Source organism: Staurois parvus, unplaced genomic scaffold, assembly GCF_062004578.1.
Source record: "Staurois parvus isolate SC_StPar_1 unplaced genomic scaffold, SC_StPar_1.0 ptg000300l, whole genome shotgun sequence".
NCBI lineage: Eukaryota > Metazoa > Chordata > Amphibia > Anura > Ranidae > Staurois > Staurois parvus.
Window position 1 is genome coordinate 1,813,023 of NW_028318096.1, and position 27,141 is coordinate 1,840,163.

Consider the following 27,141-nt stretch of genomic DNA (forward strand, 5'->3'; position numbering starts at 1 on the left):
TAAAGTGGATGCAGCCACCAACACCAAGGAATGGTAAGCTGCAATATTTTACATTGTTGTACTTGGGTAAGATATCTTTTAAGAGAAATGAAAGGTCTCCCATTTATTGAAAGACTACAAAGTGTGGGTTTATGAAGTTGGAAAATTATGACTTGAAGTTACCCTAATTTGAGTGATTGTTAACTAATTTTTTTAAAAAATAAACATGTCTATACTTATCTGCTCTGTTCACTGGAATTGCACAGCGCGGCCCAAAACTTCCTCTTGTCGGGTCCCCCGCCGGCGCTCCTCCTCTTCTTGGTGTGCCATCATGGAAGCAGCTTCCTATTGCAGCACGCCTGCAAGCTTTATCCCGAGCCGCGCTGCCTGTGTCCATAGATTTGGTCTATAGTAGCATATATTTTGTTCATTTAATTTCCACAATAGAGAGGGTTACACCATTATTGTCATCCTGTACAGTATTATGAGGCAACACATACAATGTATAGCAGCAAGCCTTAGATATTGTTATCTTTCACACTCTTTATTTATTGAGTAGGATTCATATCAAATAGCACTTAGCAGCGTGGTGGAACACACGCAGACAGCTCAGCTTGCCCTCTGCTCACAAGATTTGACTGACAGCAGCGGGAGCCATTGGGAAGTGATAGGAGAGAACTGCTGCAGACTTGCAAATACATCTAAGATCAGCATAAGTGCTTGGCAAGGACTATACAAATATCAAGTGGATATCAGTTGCTTACAGATAAAAAAACTATTTTCCCATTAGTAAAGGGTTTTTTATGGATCAGACAGATTATGACAGACACAGTCAGATCAGCTATGGAATTATTATTATTATTATTATACAGTATTTATATAGCGCCAAAAGGTTTGCTCAGCGCTGTACATTATAGTGGGGGACAGAACGTGAGACAATACAGTAACAAAACACGAGGGGGTCAAGGGCCCTGCTCTAATAATTTCTGATTCCTCACTTTAGGGAACGTGCACATCACCACTGTACTTTTTACTTCTCTAATGAATAGGTTTGTAGAATAATAGGCCTGTGTGTATTCATTAGTCATTCCTTACTTCACCTCAAATAACAGAGAGAGACAAGTTACATAGCAGAACAGTATAACAAGCCTTTCAATAACATTTATTAGTTTCTGATTGTGCACCAATTAATTTAGACAGAATAAATGCTATAGACAAAAATAGTTAGTAATAACTAGTCTATACATGTACCCCTTAGTTCTCAAAGGGAATGTATAGTGGTTTTTGTATAGATTAACTTTATTTTGGTTGGGATCTGTAATTAAAACCATAAAATATATTTTCTTTATATATATTCATGTAAATATATGTTGCATATGAATGTCTTTTTTTCTATTTTTTTAGCCAACAGATGAGTCTTTAAGATTTCTTCATGTGTTCTCCTACTTCTCTGTGTAAGCCTTACTTAAAAAAACTGCTTTAGCAGAGCTTACATGCTCAGGTTCAAATATGTACAAGTGAGAGGGTCAAAATAGTGTTTCCAGTTGGCTTGCTCTGAAGTTTCAGTTTGGGAGAGGAAGCCGGACAGCTTGTAGCTTCTTCTGTACCTTTTCTTTATAAAACCCATAACCCTCTGTGGTCTTTTCTCATAGGCACACCCTTAAGAAAATATTTATATGTAAGACATATTTTTCTAAAAAGTTAAAAGAAAACTGCTTCAAAACTTCTACCATAAAAGAATAAAAAATAACATTTACTCAAAGCCATTATATTTTTTCTTTAAACTATTTTTGTGGACTAAATAGTGTCAAAGGTAGTGATACTGCAGAAGTGTATCTTCCATCTTTGAATCAGTAAATCAACTAAATCAATTAGTACCCTAGCTAGGACTCACTTTAGTTTTTCTGACATTCCATAACATTTTGTACTTGGAAACAGGCCTAGCAAATATGAAGATGCCAAATTACCTCTCCCATTAGGAGAGTGCTAAAAAAAATGTTTGGGGGGGTAATTAAGACTGCATTTATGCATGCGGGTTGTGATAACACACAGTAAAATAGACTTCCAGCACAGGTAGTGAATCAGTCAACAGTAAGTGGTTTCAAACATGTTTGGGACAAACATAGATCTATACTCAGACAAAAAAGGTGATAAACCCCCCCCCCAAAAAAAAAGTATAAATCCACTACTATATTCATGTACTCATACTTCACTGGACTTTGAGTGGTTATAAAGGGATGATGCCTGCAGCTGCGTACATCATCCCAGTAATGGTTTTTTATTCACTTCTGGTTTCACCAGTTGTAAACAAACCCTTAGGGCAGTGGTCTCCAAACTGTGGCCAAGTGGCCAGATTCGGCCCATTGCTTGCTTTCATCCAGCCCTTGGGGCATTGTTTCATCCACTGACACCAACGTTGAGGCATAATTCCCACACACTGACACAAATGAAGGGGCACAATTTCTCCCATTGACACCAATGATTATGTATTTATTATTTATTTTATGTACTTATATAGTGGCGTCAATTTACGCAGCGCTTTACATATATATTGTACAGTCACATCAGTCCCTAACCCTCAAGGGGCGTACAATCTAAGGTCCCTAACTTACATTCATACATACACATACTAGGGCCAATTTAGACAGTATCTAATTAACATACCAGCATGTTTTTAGAGTGTGGGAGGAAACCGGAGTACCCAGAGGAAACCAACGCAGGCACAGGGAGAACATGCAAACTCCAGGCAGGTGGTGCTGTGGCCCTCCTAAAGTCTGAAGGACAGTAAACTGTGCTTTGTTTAGAACGCTTGGAGATCCCTGCCTTAGAGTTTTGAATAAAGCATCAGATCATACCAATATTGGTATGACCCTAAACATTTAAGGGCAGAGGAGACATCTAGAGTTTTATAGAACCCAGATTTTCCAGTAAAGAGTACCTGCCACTGCCTATTGCAATCACAGGGGATATTTATAATCCCAGGGATTACAAAAAAGCAATAAAAAAAAAAATTAAAGGGACAGTGTAAAAATGAAAAAATGTAAAAAAGAATTCTATAAAACGTTAAAGAGCCCCCGTCCTCCCGTACGTGCACGCGAAGGCAAGCACATGCATCAGTCCAAAAAGCTTACTTAACCTCTTTCTACCAAATATTAATGCTTATGTACAATTTTGCAACTTTGACGTGTTACCAAAACTGAACATATCATCACAGCTACTTGTGTATCCAGGTGAATTATACCTTGTTTTTTTTTAGGACAAATCGTGCTTTCAGTTGGTGGTTAATGTTGATGGTTATCGCCTGATTTTTTTTTATTATCAAAGGAAACTGGCCCAAAATGGTAAAAATAATCTTTTTTTTTTTATTTAGCTGTATATTTCTTGCTACTAACAAAACCTACCACCAAAGAACAACCCAAAATAAATTCTTCTGCTGATGATCACACTGAACTAGATCAAAGTTTGATCTAGGGTTTTTTTTTGTTTTTTGTTTTTTAATTGAGAGCCAAAAATAAAATATCGGACTTTACTGGTACCCAAGAACACACCAATTACATCAATAAAATCTTTGTTTGTATTATATTTTTTTAACAAAAGTCATTAAAAACCATTTAAGGTCATCACTCAAATATATAGATCAGCTCTTCAATTCAAACATTCTCCAATTCCAGTAATTTTAATATAATATTAATATTATTTAGTTTTTTTTTGGGGGGGGGGGTTTACACACTGTTTTTTTTTTTCTCTCTGCAAGGGGAGAGAGAATGATAGAATGTTTCTCTCGCTTCCATTCAGAGAGAAAAAACAAGGCAGGCTTCACAACAACGACTGATCACTGTGATAGCCAGTCAGAGGAGCTCTGGGTCCCAATCCTGAATGTGCTGTGTGGTGCGCCCCAGCACAAGGACACATATGCATTTATGTGGCCCCATGGAAAAAAGCCCAATCCAGTGGGCCGCATATATGCATACCACATATGTGAGGTATCACCATGAACATTAGATTAAGGGCAGTAATTCTAGCACCAGACCTCCTGTCTGAATCTAAAGTGGTAACCTGTAAAGGCTTTTAAAGTGTTGCCTATGGATAATAAAATGTATGTAGTTTATCGCTGTTGCGCGGGTGTTCACAATTTTATAACTGCAGAAAAAATGAAACAAGAGTGCACTAACCTAGCGCACTATCCCAGATACCAATTTATTGAAATGTAAATAAAATATACTCACAAACAAAATTGCATAACATATGACAGCCAGTAGATGCATGCTTCATATAGCACCAAGGGCCCCAACGTAAAAGAAGTGCCATCTAAGGGCCAAAGATAGGCTGACGTGTTTTGAGGGAAACCCTCTTCCTCAGAGCCTCGAAACGCATCAGTATCTTTGGCCCTTGGATGGCACTTCTTTTACGTCGGGGCCTTGGTGCTTTATGGAGCATGCATCTACTGACTGTCATATGTTATGCAATTTGTTTCCTCTTGTTTGTGAATATATTTTATTTACGTTTCAATAAATTGGTATCTGGGATAATGCGCTAGGCCAGGGAGCTCTTTCATTTTTTCTGCAGTTATATCTTATTTTTCCCCTGTTGTATATGGGAGCAGCAAGGTTTGGTCTATCCACCAGATTTTTTGCATACATCTTGGTTCTACTATACATCTGTCTCCAGCCCTCCACACCCATGCGCAGGAGCTTTTGACATAGTTCACAATTTTATAACGTGCCGTTTGGTGTCTATTTACTCTGTGTAACATCATATTTTATACTTTACTAAACAATTGGGTATTATATTGTGTTTTTGTTCATTAACACTCAAAAAAAAAAAACATAGCATTTGAAAAACTGCTAAATAATGTGTGACATAAAAAATTGCAACACCCACCATATATAATATTTGGAGGTTATAAGTCATTTAAAATAAGTGTTAGAAAAGGCTTAGTCTTAAAGTGGGAAAAAAAGTACATATCTACAATTTTTATTTTACTTGATGTGGCCTCTGTTGACAATTTCTATCTGTATAATCTGATTACAGCTAATAAAACTTTTGTTAAAGAAAAAAAAAACATTCAGACTCGATGGGCCACTAAAATGGGCATCTTATCACAACAAATGTTAACAAATGCAATCATAAAGCAAGTGGTGAGAGACCTTATCTGTGGGAAATTCTATATTCTTTCTGTTAAGCCTGGGTTCACATATGTGGTGCGGTATATCACATGTGATCGCATCGCATCACATATGATTTGTGTGCGGTGCGATTGGAACCATACATTTTGTATGGCTCTAATCGCACCCTCACCAAAAATGTGCAGGACCCTCTTTTTGGTCCGCACTAGAATCGGATCGCATGGGTATTCCCACCTATGTGATCCAATTCTGTACATCGTACCGCATTTTGCAGACCACTTTTGGGGTGTTGTTCACTTAACATATACACCCACAGCAGTTCGCATGAACGGGGTGCGAATCTGATGCGGTGCGGAATTTGCACTGAAAACACTGTGAATTCTGCACCGCATCAGTGTGAACCAGGGCTTAATTTGCTTGTCTGTAGGAGGCACCATGGTTGTGTGGTTTGTACGTGGTAAAGTATGTTCCCGCATACAAGCCTGTATTGAACAATTACATACCAGCCTGTGTTCAATACAGATTTGAATCTATGTACAGTGGGGCAAAAAAGTATTTAGTCAGCCACCAGTTGTGCAAGTTCTCCCACTTAAAAAGATGAGAGAGGCCTGTAATTGGCATCATAGGTAGACCTCAACTATGAGAGACAAAATGAGAAAAAAAATCCAGACAATCACATTGGCTGATTTGGAAAGAATTTATTGCAAATTATGGTGGAAAATAAGTATTTGGTCACCTACAAACAAGAAAGATTTCTGGCTCTCACAGACCTGTACCTTATTCTTTAAGTGGCTCATCTGTCCTGCACTCATTACCTGTATCAATGGCACCTGTTTGAACTTGTTATCAGTATAAAAGACACCTGTCCACAACCTCAAACAGTCACACTCCAAACTCCACTATGGTGAAGACCAAAGAGCTGTCGAAGGACACCAGAAACAAAATTGTGGACCTGCACCAGGCTGGGAAGACTGAATCTGCAATAGGCAAGCAGCTTGGTGTGAACAAATCAACTGTGGGAGCAATAATTAGAAAATGGAAGACATACAAGACCACTGATAATCTCCCTCGATCTGGGGCTCCACGCAAGATCTCACCCCGTGGGGTCAAAATGATCACAAGAACGGTGAGAAAAAATCCCAGGACCACACGGGGGGACCTAGTGAATGACCTGCAGAGATCTGGGACCAATGTAACAAAGGCTACCATCAGTAACACACTACGCCGCCAGGGACTCAGATCCTGCAGTGCCAGACGTGTCCCCCTGCTTAAGCTAGTACATGTCCGGGCCCGTCTGAAGTTTGCTAGAGAGCATTTGGATGATCCAGAAGAGGATTGGGATAATGTCATATGGTCAGATGGAACCAAAATAGAACTGTTTGGTAGAAACACAACTCGTTGTGTTTGGAGGAGATAGAATGCTGAGTTGCATCCAAAGAACACCATACCTACTGTGAAGCATGGGGGTGGCAACATCATGCTCTGGGGCTGTTTCTCCGCAAAGGGACCAGGACGACTGATCCATGTACAGGACAGATCCCAAACATACCGCCCGGGCAACGAAGGAGTGGCTTCGTAAGAAGCATTTCAAGGTCCTGGAGTGGCCTAGCCAGTCTCCAGATCTCAACCCCATAGAAAACCTTTGGAGGGAGTTGACAGTCCGTGTTGCCCAGCGACAGCCCCAAAACATCACTGCTCTAGAGGAGATCTGCATGGAGGAATGGGCCAACATACCAGCAACAGTGTGTGCCAACCTTGTGAAGACTTACAGGAAACGTTTGACCTCTGTCATTGCCAACAAAGGATATATAACAAAGTATTGAGATGAACTTTTGATATTCACCAAATACTTATTTTTCCACCATAATTTGCAAATAAATTCTTTCCAAATCAGCCAATGTGATTGTCTGGATTTTTTTTTCTCATTTTGTCTCTCATAGTTGAGGTCTACCTATGATGCCAATTACAGGCTCTCATCTTTTTAAGTGGGAGAACTTGCACAATTGGTGGCTGACTAAATACTTTTTTGCCCCACTGTAGATACTGTATACCAATACATACTGGATTTGAATATTAACTGAATGGATGTTTGGCCACATCAGGTTAACTGCAGGTACTTCTCTGTTTCCATGACACATAAATATGGCCAAAGGAATAGTTAAATGACTCAATATCAAAGGGTGATAAGATAGTAAACCGGAAAACAGGCTGTTTCACACATGCAATTGCTTTTTGGGTGTGAGAGTTCAGGAAACCATTTAATCTTTTTTATCTAAGGTCACAGTTTCACATCCTTCTTTACTTTCTCTGCAGCCACAGTTCTGTTTGAACCTTGAAGAAAGGAGGTTAATAAGTGAATATGTACATAGGTATTTAAAGTTATTTTAGGATGCTTTTTCTAAATGCAGTGCCTGCCTCTTTTAATTAGCTTTCGAATTTATTGCATTTAACAATATGTATATGTAATTTTTTGCTATCTCTGCTACTGTAAAACTTGTTGTGACCCAGTTCAGCAAATGACTTAATTCATTAACAATACTACATGGGTATTATTTAATATGCATTTGCTTTATGCATAATCCATGTATACCAGCCTTTACAAATTTATTTGGCTGTAATTGTTGACCAGAGCCTTGAAGCTGAACTCCAGAATTGTCTTCTATAGTTGTACAGGTTCCCTTCATCCACTACAATTTCTTACTCTGGTTTTAATGCACACTGTGAGCATTTCACAGTGAGACCAGGGAAGGCAAAATATAAATAGATTAAACTTTAAGCTTCAAAAGTAATGGTCACTGTTGCGATTTGGAGATGGACTCTATAAGGACATCCTGAAAACTGCTCCTGTAGTGTAACTGCAGCATGGGTGGAAGGAGAGAGGTTCCCATGCTCTCCTATTTTTACAACTACCAAATATTTCACAGTGTTCCAGATTGCAAACAGGATAGCAGGGCAATGATGGGTACGTAAGTTCTACAATGAAGTGTGTTGGCTATCAGGTTTACCTGTATTTCTGTATGGATAAAGTGACAGGTTTACTTTAAATAAAACTTCAAATATGCATGTGGAAAGCCTGAAAATAAAGCCATTAGCTACAATATCTAACAGAAGTGAGTACACCCCTCACATTTCTGTAAATATTTTATTATATCTTTTCATGTGACAACACTGAAGAAATGACACTTTGCTACAATGTAAAGTAGTGAGTGTACAGCTTGTATAACAGTGTAAATTTGCTGTCCCCTCAAAATAACTCAACACACATCCATTAATGTCTAAACCGCTGGCAACAAAAGTGAGTATACCCCTAAGTGAAAATGTCCAAAGTGTCAATATTTTGTGTGGCCACCATTATTTTCCAGCACTTTCCAGAGTTTCACAGGTTGCCACTGAAGTTCTCTTTCACTCCTCCATGATGACATCACAGAGCTGGTGGATATTAGAGACCTTGCGCTCCTCCACCTTCTGTTTGAGGATGCCCCACAGATGCTCAATAGGGTTTAGGTCTGGAGACATGCTTGGCCAGTCCATCACCTTTACCCTCAGCTTCTTTAGCAAGGCAGTGGTCATCTTGGAGGTGTGTTTGGGGTCGTTATCACGTTGGGATAGTGCCCTGTGGCCCAGTCTCCAAAGGAAGGGGATCATGCTCTGCTTCAGTATGTCACAATACATGTTGGCATTCATGGTTCCCTCAATGAACTGTAGCTCCCCAGTGCTGGCAGCATTCATGTAGCCCCAGACCATGACACTCCCATGCTTGATTGTAGGCAATACCATGACACTCCCATGCTTGACTCTAGGCAATACACACTTGTCTTTGTACTCCTCAACTGGTTGTTGCCACACACGCTTGACACCATCTGCATCAATTACATTTATTTTGGTCTCATCAGACCACAGGACATGGTTACAGTAATCCATGTCCTTAGTCTGCTTGTCTTCAGCAAACTGTTTGCAGGCTTTCTTGTGCATCATCTTTAGAAGAGGCTTCCTTCTGGGACGACAGCCATTCAGACCAATTTGATGCAGTGTGCGGCGTATGGTCTGAGCACTGACAGGCTGACCCCCCCCAACCCCCTCAACCCCTGCAGCAATGCTGGTAGCAGTCATACGTCTATTTCCCAAAGACAACTTCTGGATATGACGCTGAGCACGTGCACTCAACCTCTTTGCTTGACCATGGCGAGGTCTGTTCTGAGTGGAACCTGTCCTGTTAAACCGCTATATGGTCTTGGCCACCGCACTACAGCTCAGTTTCAGGGTCTTGGCAATCTTCTTATAGTCTAGGCCATTTTTATGTAGAGCAACAATTCTTTTTTTCACATCCTCAGAGAGTTCTTTGCCATGAGATGCCATGTTGAACTTCCAGTGACCAGTATGAGAGAGTGATAACAGGAAATTTACCACACCTGCTCCCCATTCAAACCTGAGACCTTGTAACACTAACGAGTCACATGACACCGGGGAGGGAAAATGGCTAATTGGGCCCAATTTGGATATTTTCACTTATGGGTGTACTCACTTTTGTTGCCAGCGGTTTAGACATTAATGGCTGTGTGTTGAGTTATTTTGAGGGGACAGCAAATTTACACTGTTATACAAGCTGTACACTCACTACTTTACATTGTAACAAAGTGTGATTTCTCCAGTGTTGTCACATGAAAAGATATAATAAAATATTTACAAAAATGTGATTGGTGTACTCACTTCTGTAAGATACTGTATACCTTTCCTTACCTTCATAAAATAGAAGGCATATTTCTGGTAGCTTACAGAGGAGAAATGAGAAGGCTGATAACAATTTTTTTAGGTTTCAGTTTGATGTGCAGGAAGTACCAAGGACACACACGTTTTCTGGCAGGATTAACAGGTATTTTCAGTAAACATTTAAAATTAACTTTGCCTGAAAAAAGAAATCAATGTAGACATCTAAGGACTATTAGCAGCGGTGCATTACATTTTTATTCTTTGGATATACTTTAAGCAAATCTCTAAAATATATATGCACATTTCTGTGCAAGAAACTTCCTGTATCAACAAGTTTTGGTTTCAAATAAAAATAGTATTTTCTATAAAATTGCTTTTTAAGTAATTTTCTTTTATTTCCTATCATTTTTCTAGAGATGTTTATCTTTGAATTTCAATTGTGAGATGTAGATTGTTTAAAAAAGTCAAGAAATGTAAAATTATTTTTATGGAAAGAATGTACTTACCATCATGGTTTTGCAGCTAGCACAGCCCTTTCTGAAACCTATAGAACAAGTGATTTATTTTTTCACTTCTGCTCTATGTAATGTTACAGTTCACTGGTATAATAGGTTTGATTGTGCTTCCTGTAGTCACAGAGTTGTGCAATTTCAAACCGTCTTCTTTTGATATTTTTTTTATACTATAGGAAGTGTGATGACAATTCTTTAATCTATTGCTAACTCCAGTCTAGTGACAGAAATGGCTTTTTAAATATTATAATCTGCAACAGAGTATTCATAGTTACAGAGAAATGCAAAAACGCTGACAAAAAAAAACAATTCAAGCGTTTGTGACAATACTTCATAATTGTGGATATGAAAAATGAGGAATTATGCAATAATCTATCAGCTTTTGCAGGTTGCACTGAGATGGATTTACTAAAGTAGCAGAGACTGTTGACTTACATATGGGAATGTTTATTTTGCAAAGTGAATGTTAATGCATAAGTTGAAGTTGTGCTCACTAGCATATGAATGAGTATTCAAATGAGCTCAGCTTTGATGTGTTCACTAACATTCCAATTACGAAAAGAATATTAATTTTCTTAAGAGAAAAGCTTATGTTTCTTTTGAAAATCACTCCTATTGAGTATGAAGTAATGGTGCAGATCACAGACATAAATGCAAGTGGAAAAAGCCAAAAAAGATTGGTGGCCTATTATCCCCAGTACATGCAAAGTTTGCAGTATACAGAACATATGCTGCGAATCTGTACACTGCAAAAGTTAACTTGGATTTTCATTTGGAATTTTCCCATTTTCACATTTCTAGACAGAAATATTCAGATTCAAAGCAAATATCATTCTGAAAAATGAGATTCAAAGCAATTATTATTCTAAAAAAGTTTATTACTAGGAATTGGCATTATACTACATGAACAAAACTTTTCAATAATAATTAAATACAAATAAATAAAATAAAACTACACAATTTCAGACGCTGGAAATTCAAGAGTTCCATTACAGTGACGCAGCAGAAGTTTAAATTGTACAAAGGGGTTAGGGGAAAAATCCAGCAGTGAGTGGAGTATATAGGCTTCTGCCTTATGTCGCTGACATAAGAGTTTTTATTAAAATTCCCAAACCTCCGGGATTCAGTGTTCTTTATCTCTGGATGCTGATATTGTGGCACTGGATGGAAGCAGGCTGGGCTTCCTGAGTGTCAAATATTTCTTAAAGGCACATGTAGATGGAGGTACGGGACAATTCCCATAAATGCTCAGTTTCTTGCAGCTTTAAAAAACAGGCAGCTCACAGAGTTATGTCAGTTTAAAGTGGTAATAAAGTCTGGTTTTTTTTTATTTTTTACAGTGAATATCTCCTAAACATGCACCGTTTAGGAGATATTCACATTTGTAGTGACCCTTGACTTCATCGGCACACGTGCACCGCACTGTCAATGGACAGCACACTCAAGTGTGCTGTCAATTCAGAGCATTGTGCTGAGATTGTGACTCCCATGTGCATGTGCAGGAGTAATACCATCGTGGCCCACCCATTCAAACGGCCAGAGCGCGCAAACCTGGATTGAAGATAGGGTGAAGATGGGAGCCTTGTCAGCAGTGAGAGCACACCGGTGGACGGATCTGCTTTACAAGTATGTGGTGCATTAATACCACATTATGAGGTTAAACTGCAGGGGGGAGGGTTCAAAAAAGAGACTTTACCACTGCTTTGATATACACATTATACCTGCCGCACCACACTGTGTTGGGCCTCACTTCAAAGATTATCAACAAAAAATCATAAAAAACAAACTGGATTCTATTTCTTTTGGATTGCATCTCAGCTTCTCTCTCATGATATTCCGTAATATGTGAGTTAAATTTATTTCTATTCCAATGTTAGTGTGCTACTGTTACATGTAAGTTTTTATGACTTCTATTTTTAAAATATATATCCAAAGTAAATTTTAAATTCATCTTTTACATAGAAAATATTTTTCATCTTTATATAAATATCTATTATAAATATATATGTTTAAACCCGTTTTCTTTTTAAATACTGGTTGTTTGTTTGTTATGCTGGCTCTTGCTTAAAAAAATTTGAGTCACAAACCTGACACAATTATGCAGATAAGGATAGCTGACTTCTCTCTGACCTTCCTGATCTGAATAGTTGCTCAAGGTTGGTGATTTCGAAAGTACTGAATCCAGCAGATTAGCATAACAGCCACACAACTAGAATTTTTAGACCCAGCTTTACATGAAATGTATTTCTTCAGTCTTGTCCAATAAATAAATTATACACAATATCACAATATAAATGCATATTATCCCACAGGGATGACAAAAACGTCCTTACTGTTATAAACAGGTACACAATTGTTCTGCTTTTAGGCATTTCTTCACTAATACTTCATCTAAAATGATGTATTCATAAATATTTTTTACTAAACTGCTGGATGTAAAAAACACTGAACACATTCCTTTACATGACATAGCTTATTATAGAAGGAAAATGAATGCATGATGATGAAAGCAGAACAGTTACGGGAATGAGTAAAGGAGTAGAGAATTTTCATTTGCAAAGTAAAAGTTCATGTAGGTCAGTGAATGAGTGTGCTCATTTATTTTAATCATCCAACCATGTGCAAGCAAAAACCCAGTATTTTTTTTAAAGAGGGCAGAGCATGAGTTTTTTCATTATGATTTTAAGTGCATGTGTGCTGTGTAATGTGTAAGAATACAATGTATAGATATTTATCATAGTTCTCCCCTTAAGAATACCCCCGTATGTTTTTCTCATTGGAGAGATGGTTGCATCTTTGTTTAGGCACTATCAAGGGTTGTGCAGAAAAAATTACTGGAAGGTTTACTCTAACTTCTTTGGCACAGGACCAAGTATTCAAAATGAACATAGCATCACTCTATTTACCATACTAAATGAGCGATCACTTTATGAACTAAATATTCACTGTGCAAAATGTACATGCTCTACTCCTTTGTAACTCAACCCACTGCATATTCATTTAAGTGCAAAATAACTTCTCTGGTTTAGAAATGTTACACCAGTAACATTGTGTCGGAAAATGTACATTTGTCTGATCAAAATTCTACATTTGCAGTATGTGGATGACAGCAGACTTATAAAATCCAGTAGTACCGTTCATCTGTATTTTTATCATCAGTGATATATTGGGTCCATAAATTCAAACATTGCTATGTTTCAGAAATTTTGTAAACCTATAAAAAAATAACAAAAATAATTTACCATTAATATTCACACAATCACGTTATATTATTATTATTTATTATTAAGATTACGATTATTTACTTGTATTTTCAGAAAGGAACAGGGGCGGACTGACAACTCATGGGGCCCCCGGGCAATAGGGGATCATGGGGCCCCTGTGTCCTTGCCCAAACTCAAAAAGCCTATGAAAAAGGTACCAGGGGCATCTCATGGGGCCCCCTACTGACCCCAGGCCCTCGGGCAGTGCCCGAGTTTCAAAATGGTCAGTCCTCCCCTGGAAAGGAAGGTAGTATTACATGAACCAAATGAGCAAAGCCTAGCGCTACCAATAAAGTGGAACTGCACTGCATCTGAGTACCACAAACCAAAAAGGCTATATAATTAATTTTCAATATTCAAAACAAACTCCTCCATCCATTTATGTCTCTATGCTTTATTTTGATGAGAAATCATTTTGAAAAACACCTCCTGGCATTTCTGGCATTGGTCATCTGGAGTAAGGGCAGATGATCCTTGTAGCAGTTACTTCCTAGAATCTATCTGTCCTTAGTTCAGGCATTGGCTGAGCTGAGAACCCTCCCTCCCTTCCTGAAGACTCCTGAGATGTATGGCATAATTTGCCTAGGCGTGGAAACCAGGAAGTAAATGAAAGAATGCAAAATAAAAGTTAAAACAACTTTAAGTAGAAATTTTGTAGGGTACAGTAATATATATATATATATATATATATATATATATATATATTTCTGCTGCTCTGCAATGAAGGGTATGATAGAGTAATCATTTAAGCTAAAGCACTAAAGAAGCGATAGAAGTGAGTTTGTCAGGATCTCAACACAGCAGGTGTGTAAAGCAGAGCTACAAATTTAAATACATTTAATGCAGAGTACATATTACACAAAAATTCATGCCCTAAACTAGACAAAATAGATGCTAAAATAATTAATTTTTGTAATAAAGAAACCTAGCAAACTATACTCCAGTTCATTTGAATTGTCATGGTTGTTTTTGGCAAGGGAAATTTGGAATTTAGTTTTTCTTCCCTAATAACAAGTACATTGTCATGACCCATAGGTTTGGTTACTGACGCTCTGAATGTGATATGTGGGCATCCATTTTTTATACCCTGAAAAAAAGATTTAACATGCCTGAAAAATGAATACTGTACACAGTGTAACAGTGGGCTTGTCAAAAATTGTAGTTCCCCATGCACTACCATGGCACTGTTGAGTGCTGTGGTAGTTCATTGAGTATTCTTGTCAGACTGTATCTGCTGTATGGGATGTATGGGCACACAGATACACTGACTGTTGACAGGAGTCCTGTATGACACCAGTGATCTGCTGATCCCTGCTGCAATGCTTTCCATCCTATCATCAAAGCTGTTTTCCTATCCCCCCAAAATCTATGCTGTAACATATCACAAAACATCTGGTGTTTAAAAAATTGCACATCTTTGCTAAATACAGCTGTTTTGGAAAAACAGTAATTACATTTCTATGTCTATTTTAAGTTGAATTCTCCTTACCGTATTCTATACAATGCCACTGCTGTCATTAGTATTTTGATAAACACCCGTTGCTTCAAGATGTTGATAACTGCTGTAAAAAGATGAGTATATAATTTAAAAACCTTAATATTACACAATGATACATTCAAACTAAATTCAGCATAGATGATAGATGATATTAACTTACCTCGAGGGTGTAAATGTCTTTGCTGTGGAGAAAAAGAAAACAAAACATTACTAATTAAAAATTAGAATCACTAAATAAAACTCCTATACTTCCTCCATTATTTTTTAATTCTACAAAACTATGGGCAATGAAGACTTAGAAAGAACAAACAATCATAATCAACCAATCAACCAATCAAATTTTAACTCTGTGAAATCACAACAGTGAAATGTAAGTTACTATACTTTTTATATTTTTTCCTATTAAATACAAAGATTTTACAATTTTATTTGTTTTTCAGATACATACTTAAGTTTACAAAAAAATTATATTGTCTTACCTGTTTTACGGACACGTTTTGCAAGCCATAAAAGGAGGCCGGCAACTGACATGAGAGAAGTGCTTGCTGATACAGCTCCAACTGTGATGTATGTTGGGGAGATTTTCGGCCCTTTTACTACTGGAACATTAGAAAAATGAAAAAATTCTAAGATTTACATATTTCAAAGAAAAAAAATGGTACTGAAAGAACAAATTGAGTAATTAATGTTTGTGTTTCTTAGATATATTTTACCTTCGCATGTTGGAGGTCCTGTACTCCATCTTCCACTACTGTCACATTCAACAGTGCTAGTCCCATTTAGTGACAGACCAAATCCACAGTCAAATGTACACACTGATCCATACTCAAATTCTCCTGAGAGGTGAGTGCAATTCATTTTCCCCATTGATGGAGCTGTAAGAGCTTCACATTTTAAAGCTGTTAAAATAAACAGAAAGGACATAATTTATAAACCAAGTGTAAGGGCAAGTACAGTTTAGATGTTATGGATTTTGTAAGTTTGATTTGATTCAGGAAATTTTTCATTTCTTGGTAGTTCATGAGATGCTCAGCTATGCAATTTTGAATGAACGGTTTATAAAACTTATACGTATAGCAAATAGTGGTGATATTTTAATAAAGCAGTAAAAGGGTGCTTACTTAGCAAAGTGATTGTTTACTCTGGAAAACATATGTTTGTAGAGCTTGGTGAAAAAGATAAAACTGTGTTCTCTTCAATAAACCAATCATGTGCTAGCAAAAAAAAAAATGTTTTTAATTACCTTGCACATGATTGAATATTCAAGATGACAGAGGTTTACCTTATTTACCAACATTCAATTAAGTGAATAGCCCTTTACCCCTTTAGTAAATCAGCTCCTTTTTCTAGCTCAAGGACATCCTTCTTGTCATTATACTACATACGGTGTTAGTACAACTTCAACATAGGCCATACAATTACTTTGTAATGTGGCAAAAATTTGCTTACTTCCTGCTACTATTATTATTTTGTAAAAGTGAGTATGCTGCTGGGTATATTAGCTGCAGATAGCATATTACTAAAGACTACATGTTTTTTTTCTTCTTCTATGCATTTATCCAATATACGTAATCCCTTCTGTTGCAATTGAAATAAGTTCATATTTACTGAAACTACATTATGTGTTGTCTTGCTCTCTGTTGCTTAAAAAAACAAGTCCATCCAAAACCGATTTACCAGTTTTGTGCGAAATGTGGCAGGGCACAATCACTCAGTGTGGTTGCTTTACTAAAACTGGAGCTTGTGAACTCTGGTACAGTTGTGCATGGTCGCCAATCAGCTTCTAACTTCAGCTTGTTCAATAAGCTTTGTTCAATTCAAACCTGAAAGCTGATTGGTTTTTATGTACAACTGCACCAGATTTTGTACTCTCCAGTTTTAGTAAATCAACCCCAGTAGGTTGTTGTTGCTACCTGAAAGCTCTACAGGGAGAACTCTCTAACCTGAGAACAGCCAGAACATGTTGTGACCCCCAGCTAAGAGGATATGTTACTGGATGTCACCATCCTCAGCTTTCTTCATATATAGTTATCATTCATGCAATAGGGCACGATACCCTCTAGTGCTTGCTCCATGCACAATATGTAGAGGAATGCAGGGCAGGGAAAATAATGGGGTTGATTTACAAGGGACAAACAGCCTGTTCACTTTGCAAGCGAAGTTATACTTTGCAAGGGATTTTGCCCCAGAGCTCAGTGAATGAGATGATGTCTATTATTTAATCATCTGCAAGCCAAAAATGCTGTTATGTTCTTTGTATGTGATTGTATCCTTTGTAAAGTGAAACATCACCACCTTCACTAAGATCTGACGAAAATTCTCTTGCAAAGTGCACAGCGTGAACAGTCTATTTGCTTAATGTAGATCAACCACAATGATTTATATCATAATTTATATCATAATTTGGCAATTACCTTTACATCTTGGAGCAGTCGATGTCCATTTTCCAGATAATAAACAATTGAGATCAGATGGTCCAATCAATCTGAAACCTTGCTGGCAGGTAAAAACACATTGGGATTTGTATCTGGAACCTTCTTGGCATTTTATCTCTCCATTATCAGGAGCAACAAGAGGAGCACATTGCACAGCTGCAAATTACAAATGCACAAGTCAACCCAAAAAGTATTCGAATCTCAATCCATTTAAATTAAATTATGAAAGTAGCATTGCAGTAATTTTCCTGCTGCTATGAAAGGGTTTGTACATGCTTGGTAATTCCATACTGTGATAAAAATAAAAAGCACTAACACTATAAATAAACATGTTTACAACTTCTGCTTCCGGTCACCTAGGCGATCGCAGCAGAAGTGGGAGTGGGTACCCCGCTCCCCAAAAGTGCCAATACTTAATGGGGAGTGGGGGACCAGTCCTTAAAGTGGAACTTCCCCTTTTGGGTGGAGTCCTGCTTTTCTTAAAAAAGCAGTAGTAAGAAAACACTGAACTATCTGAACCATTCCCTTGCCCAAAAGACCTCACAAACTAAAGGTTGTAATAAAAGTCAGTGGACACCTGCCAACTTTAACAGCATCTTAAATAAAATAGAAAAACTGCTATCGGTCACCTAACTCTTACTACATTTTTGCTTCTCTAACTTATTGATAGTCTTAATCACATGTGATTTCCAAATTAATAAAATAGTAATAACTGTATTAGATGCAAGTATCAATTCACAGATACAGATATCATATTAGATATCATATTAGAGCACAAATCCACTTGAAACTTTTTTAGTAGTTTTAATTTTAGAGTTACATTCTAACATTTTTACGGCTTTTGCTGTTGGGGAGATTTACCATCTCGTTCTGTCTCAAAGACCACACAGAAAGTGGAGATATTCAACTCAGCCATAAAACCCAACAGTATTCAAAAGCTGTATTCAAAATCAAAAGATAAGGTTTGGGCTGGACTTGGCCTCTAAACAAAAACTCTATATTGTAGTAATCAATATTAATATTTATTTTAATGTTACTATTTACAATTCTAGTAATAATTTTACCTTGACATATAGGTACTGAAGATGTCCATTTTCCAGAAATCAAACATTGGAGCTCTGATGATCCAATCATCTGAAATCCTTCTGCACAGGAAAATGTGCATTTCGAGTTATAGTTTGATTCATTATGGCATTCTACCTGACCATTCGTTGGGGCCACCACAGAAGAACACTGCACAACTAAAATATAAACATAATTAGAAAATATGTACTTTTTTTATATGATAAACCTCACATTTCATTTTTTTATACTGATGTAATGCAGTTTAGCAAAATGGCATTAACTGTCAAATTTTCAGTTTTTAGCCAAATGAGGGAAATGATCTTCACTTTTTGTCCCTAAGTAACAATAGGAAGTAAAAGGGAATCTCTTCAAAATAAGGAATGCCATTTTTGATAGCTGTCACTGAAACAAGTGGCCCCTTTTGAAAATTTCCCCTTTATTCCTGTTCTTTTTAGAACCCAAAAGATTTCATTTCCCATCGATATTTACTTTGCTGTCCACATTGACCAGTGAATTAAAGTTCTTTTTTACAAGACACAGAATGTTACATACCCTGGCTTTATATGGATGGATGTAAAAATATTACAATAGGAGACATTCCTACCTTCACATGTTGGAGGTTCTTTTGTCCACTGATCAGGAGCTATACACATTGTTTTAGGAGATCCCACCAAGGTATAGCCTTCATTGCAGGTAAAAATACATGAAGACTTATAATGTAGAATTTCTTCATTGCTGGAGCATTGCATTGTTCCATTCTTTGGTACCTCTGGATGGTGGCACTGAATAGCTAAACAATGAGGAATTGTACATGTAATTATAGTGTATATCTGGGATATATATATATATATATATATATATATATATATGCATTATCTGCAGGATATTTGCAAAATCATACATTAGTTACCCCACCCTTTACATACTAGTTAATATCCAACTTCCTATATAAACTAAAGTGGTTTGAGAAATTTATCTCAGTACTTCACCATGCAATACATTTTTTTCCATAAAGCCCTTAAAGGCTGTTTGACACAAAAAACTAGCCTTAGATTCCAGCACTGTTACTGATAAAACACCACCATTTTAAAGTAATTTAAAAACTATGTGAATTAAGTAAAGAAAGCTCCGAATTGTGGAATATTTACCTTCACATTTTGGAGGCTCTTCTGTCCATTGATAAGGAGACATACATGTTGTTGATGGAGACCCAACCAAATTAAACCCTTCCTTGCATCTGAAAGTACACCTAGTCTTATATGGTAGCATTTCTTCTTTGTCTGAACAATCCATTACTCCATTTTCTGGTTCTTCGGGACGTTTGCACTGAATAGCTACACAAGGAGAATAATTACTTAAGTGCATGCACTGGACTTTTGTTTACTACAATATTCATAACCAATGTAATTGCATTTGCAGTATTGTAAAAATACTTCTTAGAAATTCATACAACCTATACTGATACAGTTTGCAAATAACCTGTGTGAACATTTAATTTAGGTATGTAAATATAGGATACAATGTTTTTTCAATGTAACTGCATACATATATAGTCAAGACTAATATTTGTAACACATAAAAAAAAATAAAAGGAAAGGTTTGTCTTTATCTTTGTAATATATATGGAGCTTACAAACTAAAAGCTGAGATTGAAGCTCTCTATAATATATTTGAGACAATGTGGGTTTTATTTGACCTCTATTTGATAAGGTGTTTTGGTAAAAACGTGGATGATTTTAATAGTTTTTTTTATATATCCCAAATGCACCTCAAGTATCCCAATACCCATAGGTATGTTCTTCTTAGTTTGTTGAATTCTATTGTTCTATTTTTTCTAGATCATCCCTATTTATATTAATATGTATTTGCAAAACAAAAGCATTTGTAGAAACAAGCATACGTTGCAGTTTATTCTAGAGTCAGCATTATTAGTAATTTTAAATGCCCAGACTATAGACTAAAATCCACAAAATAATGGAGGAACCTACCGTTGCATTTGGGAGGTTCTTCTGTCCACTGACCAGGTGTCATACAAAGTAGTGAAGTTGAACCAACTAGACTGAAACCATCATTGCAGCTGAAATTGCACACAGATTTATCTAGCAGAATTTCACTATCACCGGAACATCTGATCACTCCATTCATTGGTACCTCTGGACGTTTACACTGAATTTCTAAACAATAAATAAGGAAAGCTTTGTTTAATGTATTTTTAAAAATTCTACAGTCTTATAAAGTAAAGCTTGATAATTAATTTTTCTTACATTTTATTTGCTGTTTTTGGTAATTTGATTATATCATAAATTATGTGTATACCTTTACATTGTGGAATGTGAGCTCCCCAATCTCCTTCTTTAGTGCAGCTCAAATTTTCTGAGCCAACCAACACATATCCATCAGAGCAGTTAAAATGACAATTTGACAGATATGTGAATTTTCCATTAACATGAGAGCAAGCCATTGATCCATGGTCTGTGCCATTTATTTCTGGACAAGTGACAACTGGAAACAAAGAAACAGATATATTAAATTATGTTTTAATTGATATTCAAAAAGATAATAATGCATAAGCATTACATTTTTAACATTGCTAAACCTATGAAAAAAATAATTACCATGTTCACATTCTTCTCCATAAAAGCCATCATAGCAGTTGCAAGTGTAGTTGTTAATAGTTTCAACACATTCCCCATGGTTGTTGCAAGAAGAAGGATGACAAGAAGCTGAGCATAAAAAAACAATGCATACTAGTTAGGAAAATTACACATTTATCATAAATTAAAAAAAAAACATTCCTGGCATATTTGACGCAAGTTTTCTGCATTCTGTAAGCTCTGTGAATTGCAAAAAAAGAGCCTGTAGGATGAGTGAATGTATGAATGGAGCAGTATTTAAAGTAGAATCATAGACAAATCTATTTTTTATTTCATTGTGGATAAAGCAAGGGAGGGTTATCACCCGTCAGATTTTTTTCCACCATCTGTGTCCCATTTCAGAGATTTCACTTCCTGACCCATGTCCAAACAGGAAGAAAGTGAGAAGCAATATCAGCCAATTAAGGGACTGCCTTGGGGATCCCCAAGACACCAGAACTAGGGTTCCCATTTGAAGATTTCCCCTCTATTATTTTTCTTGGGATATACTTTACTTTTGCTTTCAATGAAAATGGTAAACAGGACAAAAAGAGAGGGTGAATCTCCCTAACAAGATCATAGACCACAATACAAGCTCACAGGAATTCTAATACCTCTCCAAAACTAAAAAAAAGCCTTTAGTTATCCTTTAATATATCATGTTTTCTTTGGTTATTTTCATGACATATGATAACACTTATTACTACTTTATTAAATAATACATTATTTTAGATTCTAGATATTTTAACCTTTATTTTATATTTATTTTTATGTTACAATGTCTATAAAAAAATTTTCAAGGTACAATATATGTAATCTACACACAATTTGCTTTTTGTAACTTCAAATGGAAGATGGAACAAGTGTCTCATCTAATTTAAACATTTTGTGAATGTTGTGTTTCTGGGAATAGTTTCATACCTGTGTAGCATAAAGCAGCCTTTTCTTTATTGCAGGGTTCATCATTCCATTTTCCTGAATCAATTGCCCGCTTAACATACATCTCAACACAGTCTTCATTTTTATTGTCACTCAGGTTGTTAGGTTCATTTGTGGCCCAATTTTCAGCTTCTTTTGTGAGAACCTTGTTTGTACCAACCCAGGTCCAATTGCCAGTTATATTATTTTTTCTTATACCAATCCAGTAATATGCTTTATTAAGTGGCAGTATGTTGTTGAGATGTTCATTTTCCATTTGGTTTTGAATCGCCACCATAGAAGTGTATTTTTCCGCACAATATTTATACGCATCATCATATTTCATATTGTTTGGTGAGTAGTGGTAGGTCCAACCATGTACACAGGATATCAATGCAAGGCCTGCAATGAATAACAGTTTATGTGTTAATTTTAGTACACCAAGGTTTTCTTATTCCCTTAGTTTTTGTGCTTCATTTTTTATACAGGCAATTATGCAAATGTTTGCTTTAATAGTATTAAGGGATATATTATATTCTACTTATAAAAAAACTTTAAAACTAAGTTCATTATAAAGAATTTGCATTGATGCCTTGAGGGTATCTTACGAATTAGGATAATATAAAAAAATTTGGATTTTTTTCAGACAGGGCCAGTCAACTGTAAGACATTTTCAGTATCACCCTTACAAAATAAATATTGTCTTTCTTCTATTTTTTTATTTACGCTAGAAAAAAAGATAAAGATAGATAGAAACATAAAACGAAAGATAAAGAAAGATAGTATTTTGCTATTTTTTTTAATAAATGTTATGTGTTCACTTACCATAAACAGTAAGGCAAAGAGAAAATAAATATTCCATCTTATAAAATCAGTAGTAAAATTGACAATTTTCTGAAACAAGAAAAAAAAAAAGAAATATTATGTAAGGTTCTCAAGGTATCAGCTTTGTAATATTGACTGGGAATCATTGTAAATACTTTCACCAAAATAAGTTAGTTTGACAGAATGCAACAAAAGAATAGTAGGCCTTTCATGACCAGAGGTCAATGACTTGTAGATACCCAGACCAAATATAGCAACGTCAATGTGCATTAGTTGACTTGGCAATAACTTTATGACTAATTTGCCTTCCTAAATAATGTTTACTTTGTTTTTAAAGACATGTAAGGATGTTATTTTATACAATGTTTTAATATACACCCTGCTCAGATTTTTTAAATTATAGGCTGACAAAAGAGGTAAACATAAAAAAATACACTACGGTCTTTTAAAATATTGTATTACAATTATTTTCGTACAGCAAGTGCACAGATATAAAGATACAATGATAGCTGGACTAATTAGAGGTTTTGTTTTTTTTAACCAAAAAAACCTTATGTGATCACTATGCCACAGCTGTCATAATAATCACATGCTCTATTACTATGATTATTGGTTCTCAATCATTGTTTGAGCCTGGGAGCAATGCATAAGCACTCCCCATGACAGAGTTAGACCCAACTGTCTGCCTAGTTCTCCTTTTTTAACATCAATCTAATCTTGAATAGATTTGTGTCAAAAGCATCCAAATATGATGCACATGATGCCTATCTTCCTTCTTTAATCCTTTTTTTACTGTATAATATAGCGATTATCATACCAGCCATGAAGTGAATAGCAGAAATGGTCAAAAGAATCTAATACAGCAATGTTAAACAAGCATAGTCTAACCAGCACTACAAAAGGTTCTCCCAACTTCCACTGCTGGTCTTTTAGAAAATGATGTACTTATCCCACACAGGGTCTCGTGTCTCATGTATAAAGTGCCTGACTACAGGAATGTCTGTATTCCACCTTAGTTTTCACAATTCTCTTCTAATCTGTCTGTGCAACAGCATTTTGATTGTACAGGCACACAGATTATTGAACAGTCAAGCACTTCATACATAAAGCAGATTAATAGCCTTACACATGAGAGGAAGGTGGGAAATGGGAATATGAGGAATCTCTATCAATAGCCAAGGACGACAAGGACCAAGGCATAGGGGCTATCTGCTGACACTATAAGGAGGGGAACAGCTGCTGCCTTACAATGCAATTTGTATATATCATATATAGAGGGATTCTGTAATTTATTATACAGACATATGTAGTATAAAATATATGATTTATACACTATATACTGCATCTTGAATATATATCATAAGCATACTGTAACTATTAAGCAGGTTGTTTTATTTAGAGCGTCCAGGTCTCTTTATATATAGCTTATTTAGAATGACACAGCAGCATTGCTTAAAACATTCACAGAAATCTCCTTTGTTGCAAGGAGTCAATGACATTATAGGATATAGTACAATTTGAAGTTCATTAGTAACTTTTCCACTAAACAGCACATCTAAGAACAAAATACATAAAGAGAAAAGTAGTGATTCCTATGAATATTGCAGAATTTTGTGTTTTAGTTCTCATTTTACACTAAATTTGCCATATTTAATCATTTACAAATATTAATATACAACAGCAATCATCCGTCAAAAGTCAATAAAACCATTACACATCAACTATAATAATAATAATGGAAGATAGTCTGCTACTAGTTGCTCTTGTGTCATCTGTTCACAATATCAAGCCCATTATGTCAACACACACAGCTAATATGTACCTAATAAAAGTGCTAACATCTGTATTTTACTAAAGTAGCACATTTTGCTATCCTTTTTTTCAGACATCTATAAACTAAAAAGTATTTATCTTGAATACCTAAGCAAAGAAAATAAGGTATTATGCTTTCAGAATGATATACTCACTACTTTATATGTATAATCCTCTGAATGGGAAGTGAATACTTCAGAGTCTGGGGCCTTTCTCCTCTCTTCTGTTTCCTGTAGGAGTAACTTTCAGTGCTGAGCCACTTGTCTTTTATACACACTGCAGACTAGGAATGACCAAATGGCATGCTCCTATTTACATACAATACAAGGATATTTCTCTTGGCCAGAAGAAATTCCCAGAAACTTCCCAGAAATATTCCGTACGATAAAATAGTCTGTTAATGAGTCTGTTTCCCAAACTGTACTTTGCAATTTGGATGTATACCAGTAAATCAATTAAGTATTGACATATATTTTCACTTCATGAAATTGCAATTATGTATAATTTTTAACATAATACTTTTATGTTGGTAATGTGGTGTGATGACAGATATGTAAGGTAACATTCAGTTATATTTTAGGCTGGATTTACACCTTTGTGTTGTGGTAATCAACATTCGGAAAGGCAACCCAATACCCAATATACTGTACTACACCACAACAAACAAATATGAATGCTGTGTCTATTGTGGTCCACTGTATTTTCAAAATGTGCAAGTGCATTCAGGCATTAAGATGCTGGAAAGGCTCCTAAAGTAAACTTTCAAGTCACATTTACTACATTAAGTATTAACTCATTCCTGCTGGCTGCACACATAAATGCAGCCTCTCGGCAGGTGGCCTTTTTTCCTTCCTGCCAGCCACATATATGAGTACCCAAACAAAAACAACTGTGCCGAGAGTGCGCACGGTGAGCACTCCCAACACAGTTACTGGTGGCTAGTAATGATCGGGAGCTTTACGATCATATGACCGCTGTGACATCCAATAACGGTGGTCACATGATCACAAACCCTGCCCCAGCCCCCGACATCTAAAACCCCTTAAAAAGCCAAGAGGCACTAGCGCCAAGGGGTTAAACTGAAACTATAGGCAAAACGTTTCTTGAATTTTGGATAGAGTAAGGGAGGGTTATAATCCCTGTCAGTTTCATTTATTTATTTTTGCCATTTGTGTCCCATTTGGGGAGATTTACCTTCACTTCCTGTCCCATAGCCAAAACAGAACGTTAGAGGAAATCCCTGCAAATTAAGGGAATTTCTTGGGGGCCCCCAGGTCATGAGAACTAGTTACCCCATTAGAAGATCTCCTCTCTATTCTTTATTTGTGGACAACCCAAAATTTGGGATTTTTCTTTTACTATTAGACCCTGGATCTCTCCTCTGCCCTTCAAGATTGTTTTGATCAAATGCTTTCACAAGCCAGTAATGGCTTGTTTACATCCTAGCCAAACCGGAAGTGAGAAAATTCTCATTGCTTTCAGTTTCATATACCATAGTCATGTTCTGGGGCATTCTGGTATTTGGTCATCTCTGTGGTAAGCCAGTGGAACTAATGACTTCCCAGGTTCCCCAGTGGTAAAGGAGAGCTCTGAAAAGGCACAGGAAGGCAGAGGGGGGACCACCTCCTGGTGCATATAAAGCAATCTAGAAGCTATTTAGCCACTTGGATTGTTTTTACATAATTCAGCAATACCAGCTGAAAATTTTGATTCTGACATGATACCTGCATAACCACTAAAAGTCCAGGACATTATATGGCATCCTACGGGTAGGAAGTGATTTATATAATAACACCCTATCAGATCATCTGATGGACCTTCCTCCTATAACGTACAAACAAACAATGTGCAGTGACCTAAATCATATCTCTAATAACAATGCATCAATAAATTATAGTCCATAATTAAAGTCCAATAGTTCATAGTGCTCATGTGCTATAGTGAACATGATTTATAAGAACACAAGTGATGAAAAAAGGTTGCTGCTTACAAACGTGCGCCACCTATTCCACTGCACTCACCGCAATATTTGCACATTGTTTGTACGGTATAGGAGAAAGGAGCCTTGTAGAATTGAATCTTCCCATATTAATGAAAACACTAGTCATATTGGTATAAGTGGACGAGATATTGGAGAATTACGTGGGGGGAGGTGCCACTTGCACATATCCATTTATGCACTAGTTTTGGTTCCACATATACTGTATGGTTTACATATAGTTTTAAGGATTATTGCCCATTTGCACATTTTTCACTTGATTGCAATAAGGGGCAGCTCTTTACCATTGATTTTAGCATGGGCTGAAATAGTGGCAATTGTTTTGGTACACTGCAGCAATTTGAAACATTTAAGAGCAGTGCTCATACT

At 36.4% G+C, this 27,141-nt stretch overlaps 2 protein-coding genes across 3 annotated transcripts in view; both read right to left on the reverse strand.

Moving 5' to 3' along the window:
* Positions 1 to 10,620, reverse strand: part of LOC149457861 (L-selectin-like) — a 110,211-nt gene extending 99,591 nt beyond the window's left edge. Inside the window, exon 1 of the mRNA XM_089683080.1 lies at positions 10,319 to 10,620. Within this exon, the coding sequence (XP_089539206.1) occupies positions 10,319 to 10,324 (6 nt within the window). The 5' untranslated portion in view covers positions 10,325 to 10,620. The remainder of the gene's footprint in view (positions 1 to 10,318) is intronic.
* Positions 10,621 to 11,181: 561 nt separating this feature from the next.
* LOC149457862 (E-selectin-like) lies at positions 11,182 to 25,002 on the reverse strand. Of its 2 annotated transcripts, none has more exons than XM_089683082.1 (15): positions 24,929 to 25,002; positions 22,962 to 23,030; positions 22,140 to 22,538; positions 21,201 to 21,308; positions 20,902 to 21,087; positions 20,574 to 20,759; positions 19,734 to 19,919; positions 19,190 to 19,375; positions 18,585 to 18,761; positions 17,500 to 17,676; positions 15,799 to 15,984; positions 15,565 to 15,681; positions 15,246 to 15,267; positions 15,077 to 15,149; positions 11,182 to 13,538 (listed from the first exon to the last, which is right to left on the reverse strand). In XM_089683082.1, the coding sequence occupies exons 2-14, from the start codon at positions 22,996 to 22,998 to the stop codon at positions 15,083 to 15,085; spliced, it is 2,034 nt and encodes a 677-aa protein (XP_089539208.1). In that variant the 5' UTR covers positions 22,999 to 23,030; positions 24,929 to 25,002; the 3' UTR covers positions 11,182 to 13,538; positions 15,077 to 15,082. The 2 variants fall into 2 exon arrangements, with proteins under 2 accessions (XP_089539208.1, XP_089539207.1); XM_089683081.1 differs by having other exon boundaries at positions 15,565 to 15,684.
* Positions 25,003 to 27,141: the final 2,139 nt, after the last annotated feature.

What these genes read in the sequence shown, in the direction of transcription:
- LOC149457862 (XM_089683081.1), bottom strand. Translation starts at nt 22,998, where the DNA reads ATGGAATATTTATTTTCTCTTTGCCTTACTGTTTATG. An exon ending in AGAGCCTCCAAAATGTGAAG is followed by an intron (nt 19,376 to 19,733) that starts GTAAATATTCCA and finishes CTCATTGTTTAG; the next exon opens with CTATTCAGTGCCACCATCCA. An exon ending in AGAACCTCCAACATGTGAAG is followed by an intron (nt 18,762 to 19,189) that starts GTAGGAATGTCT and finishes TTTATATTTTAG; the next exon opens with TTGTGCAGTGTTCTTCTGTG.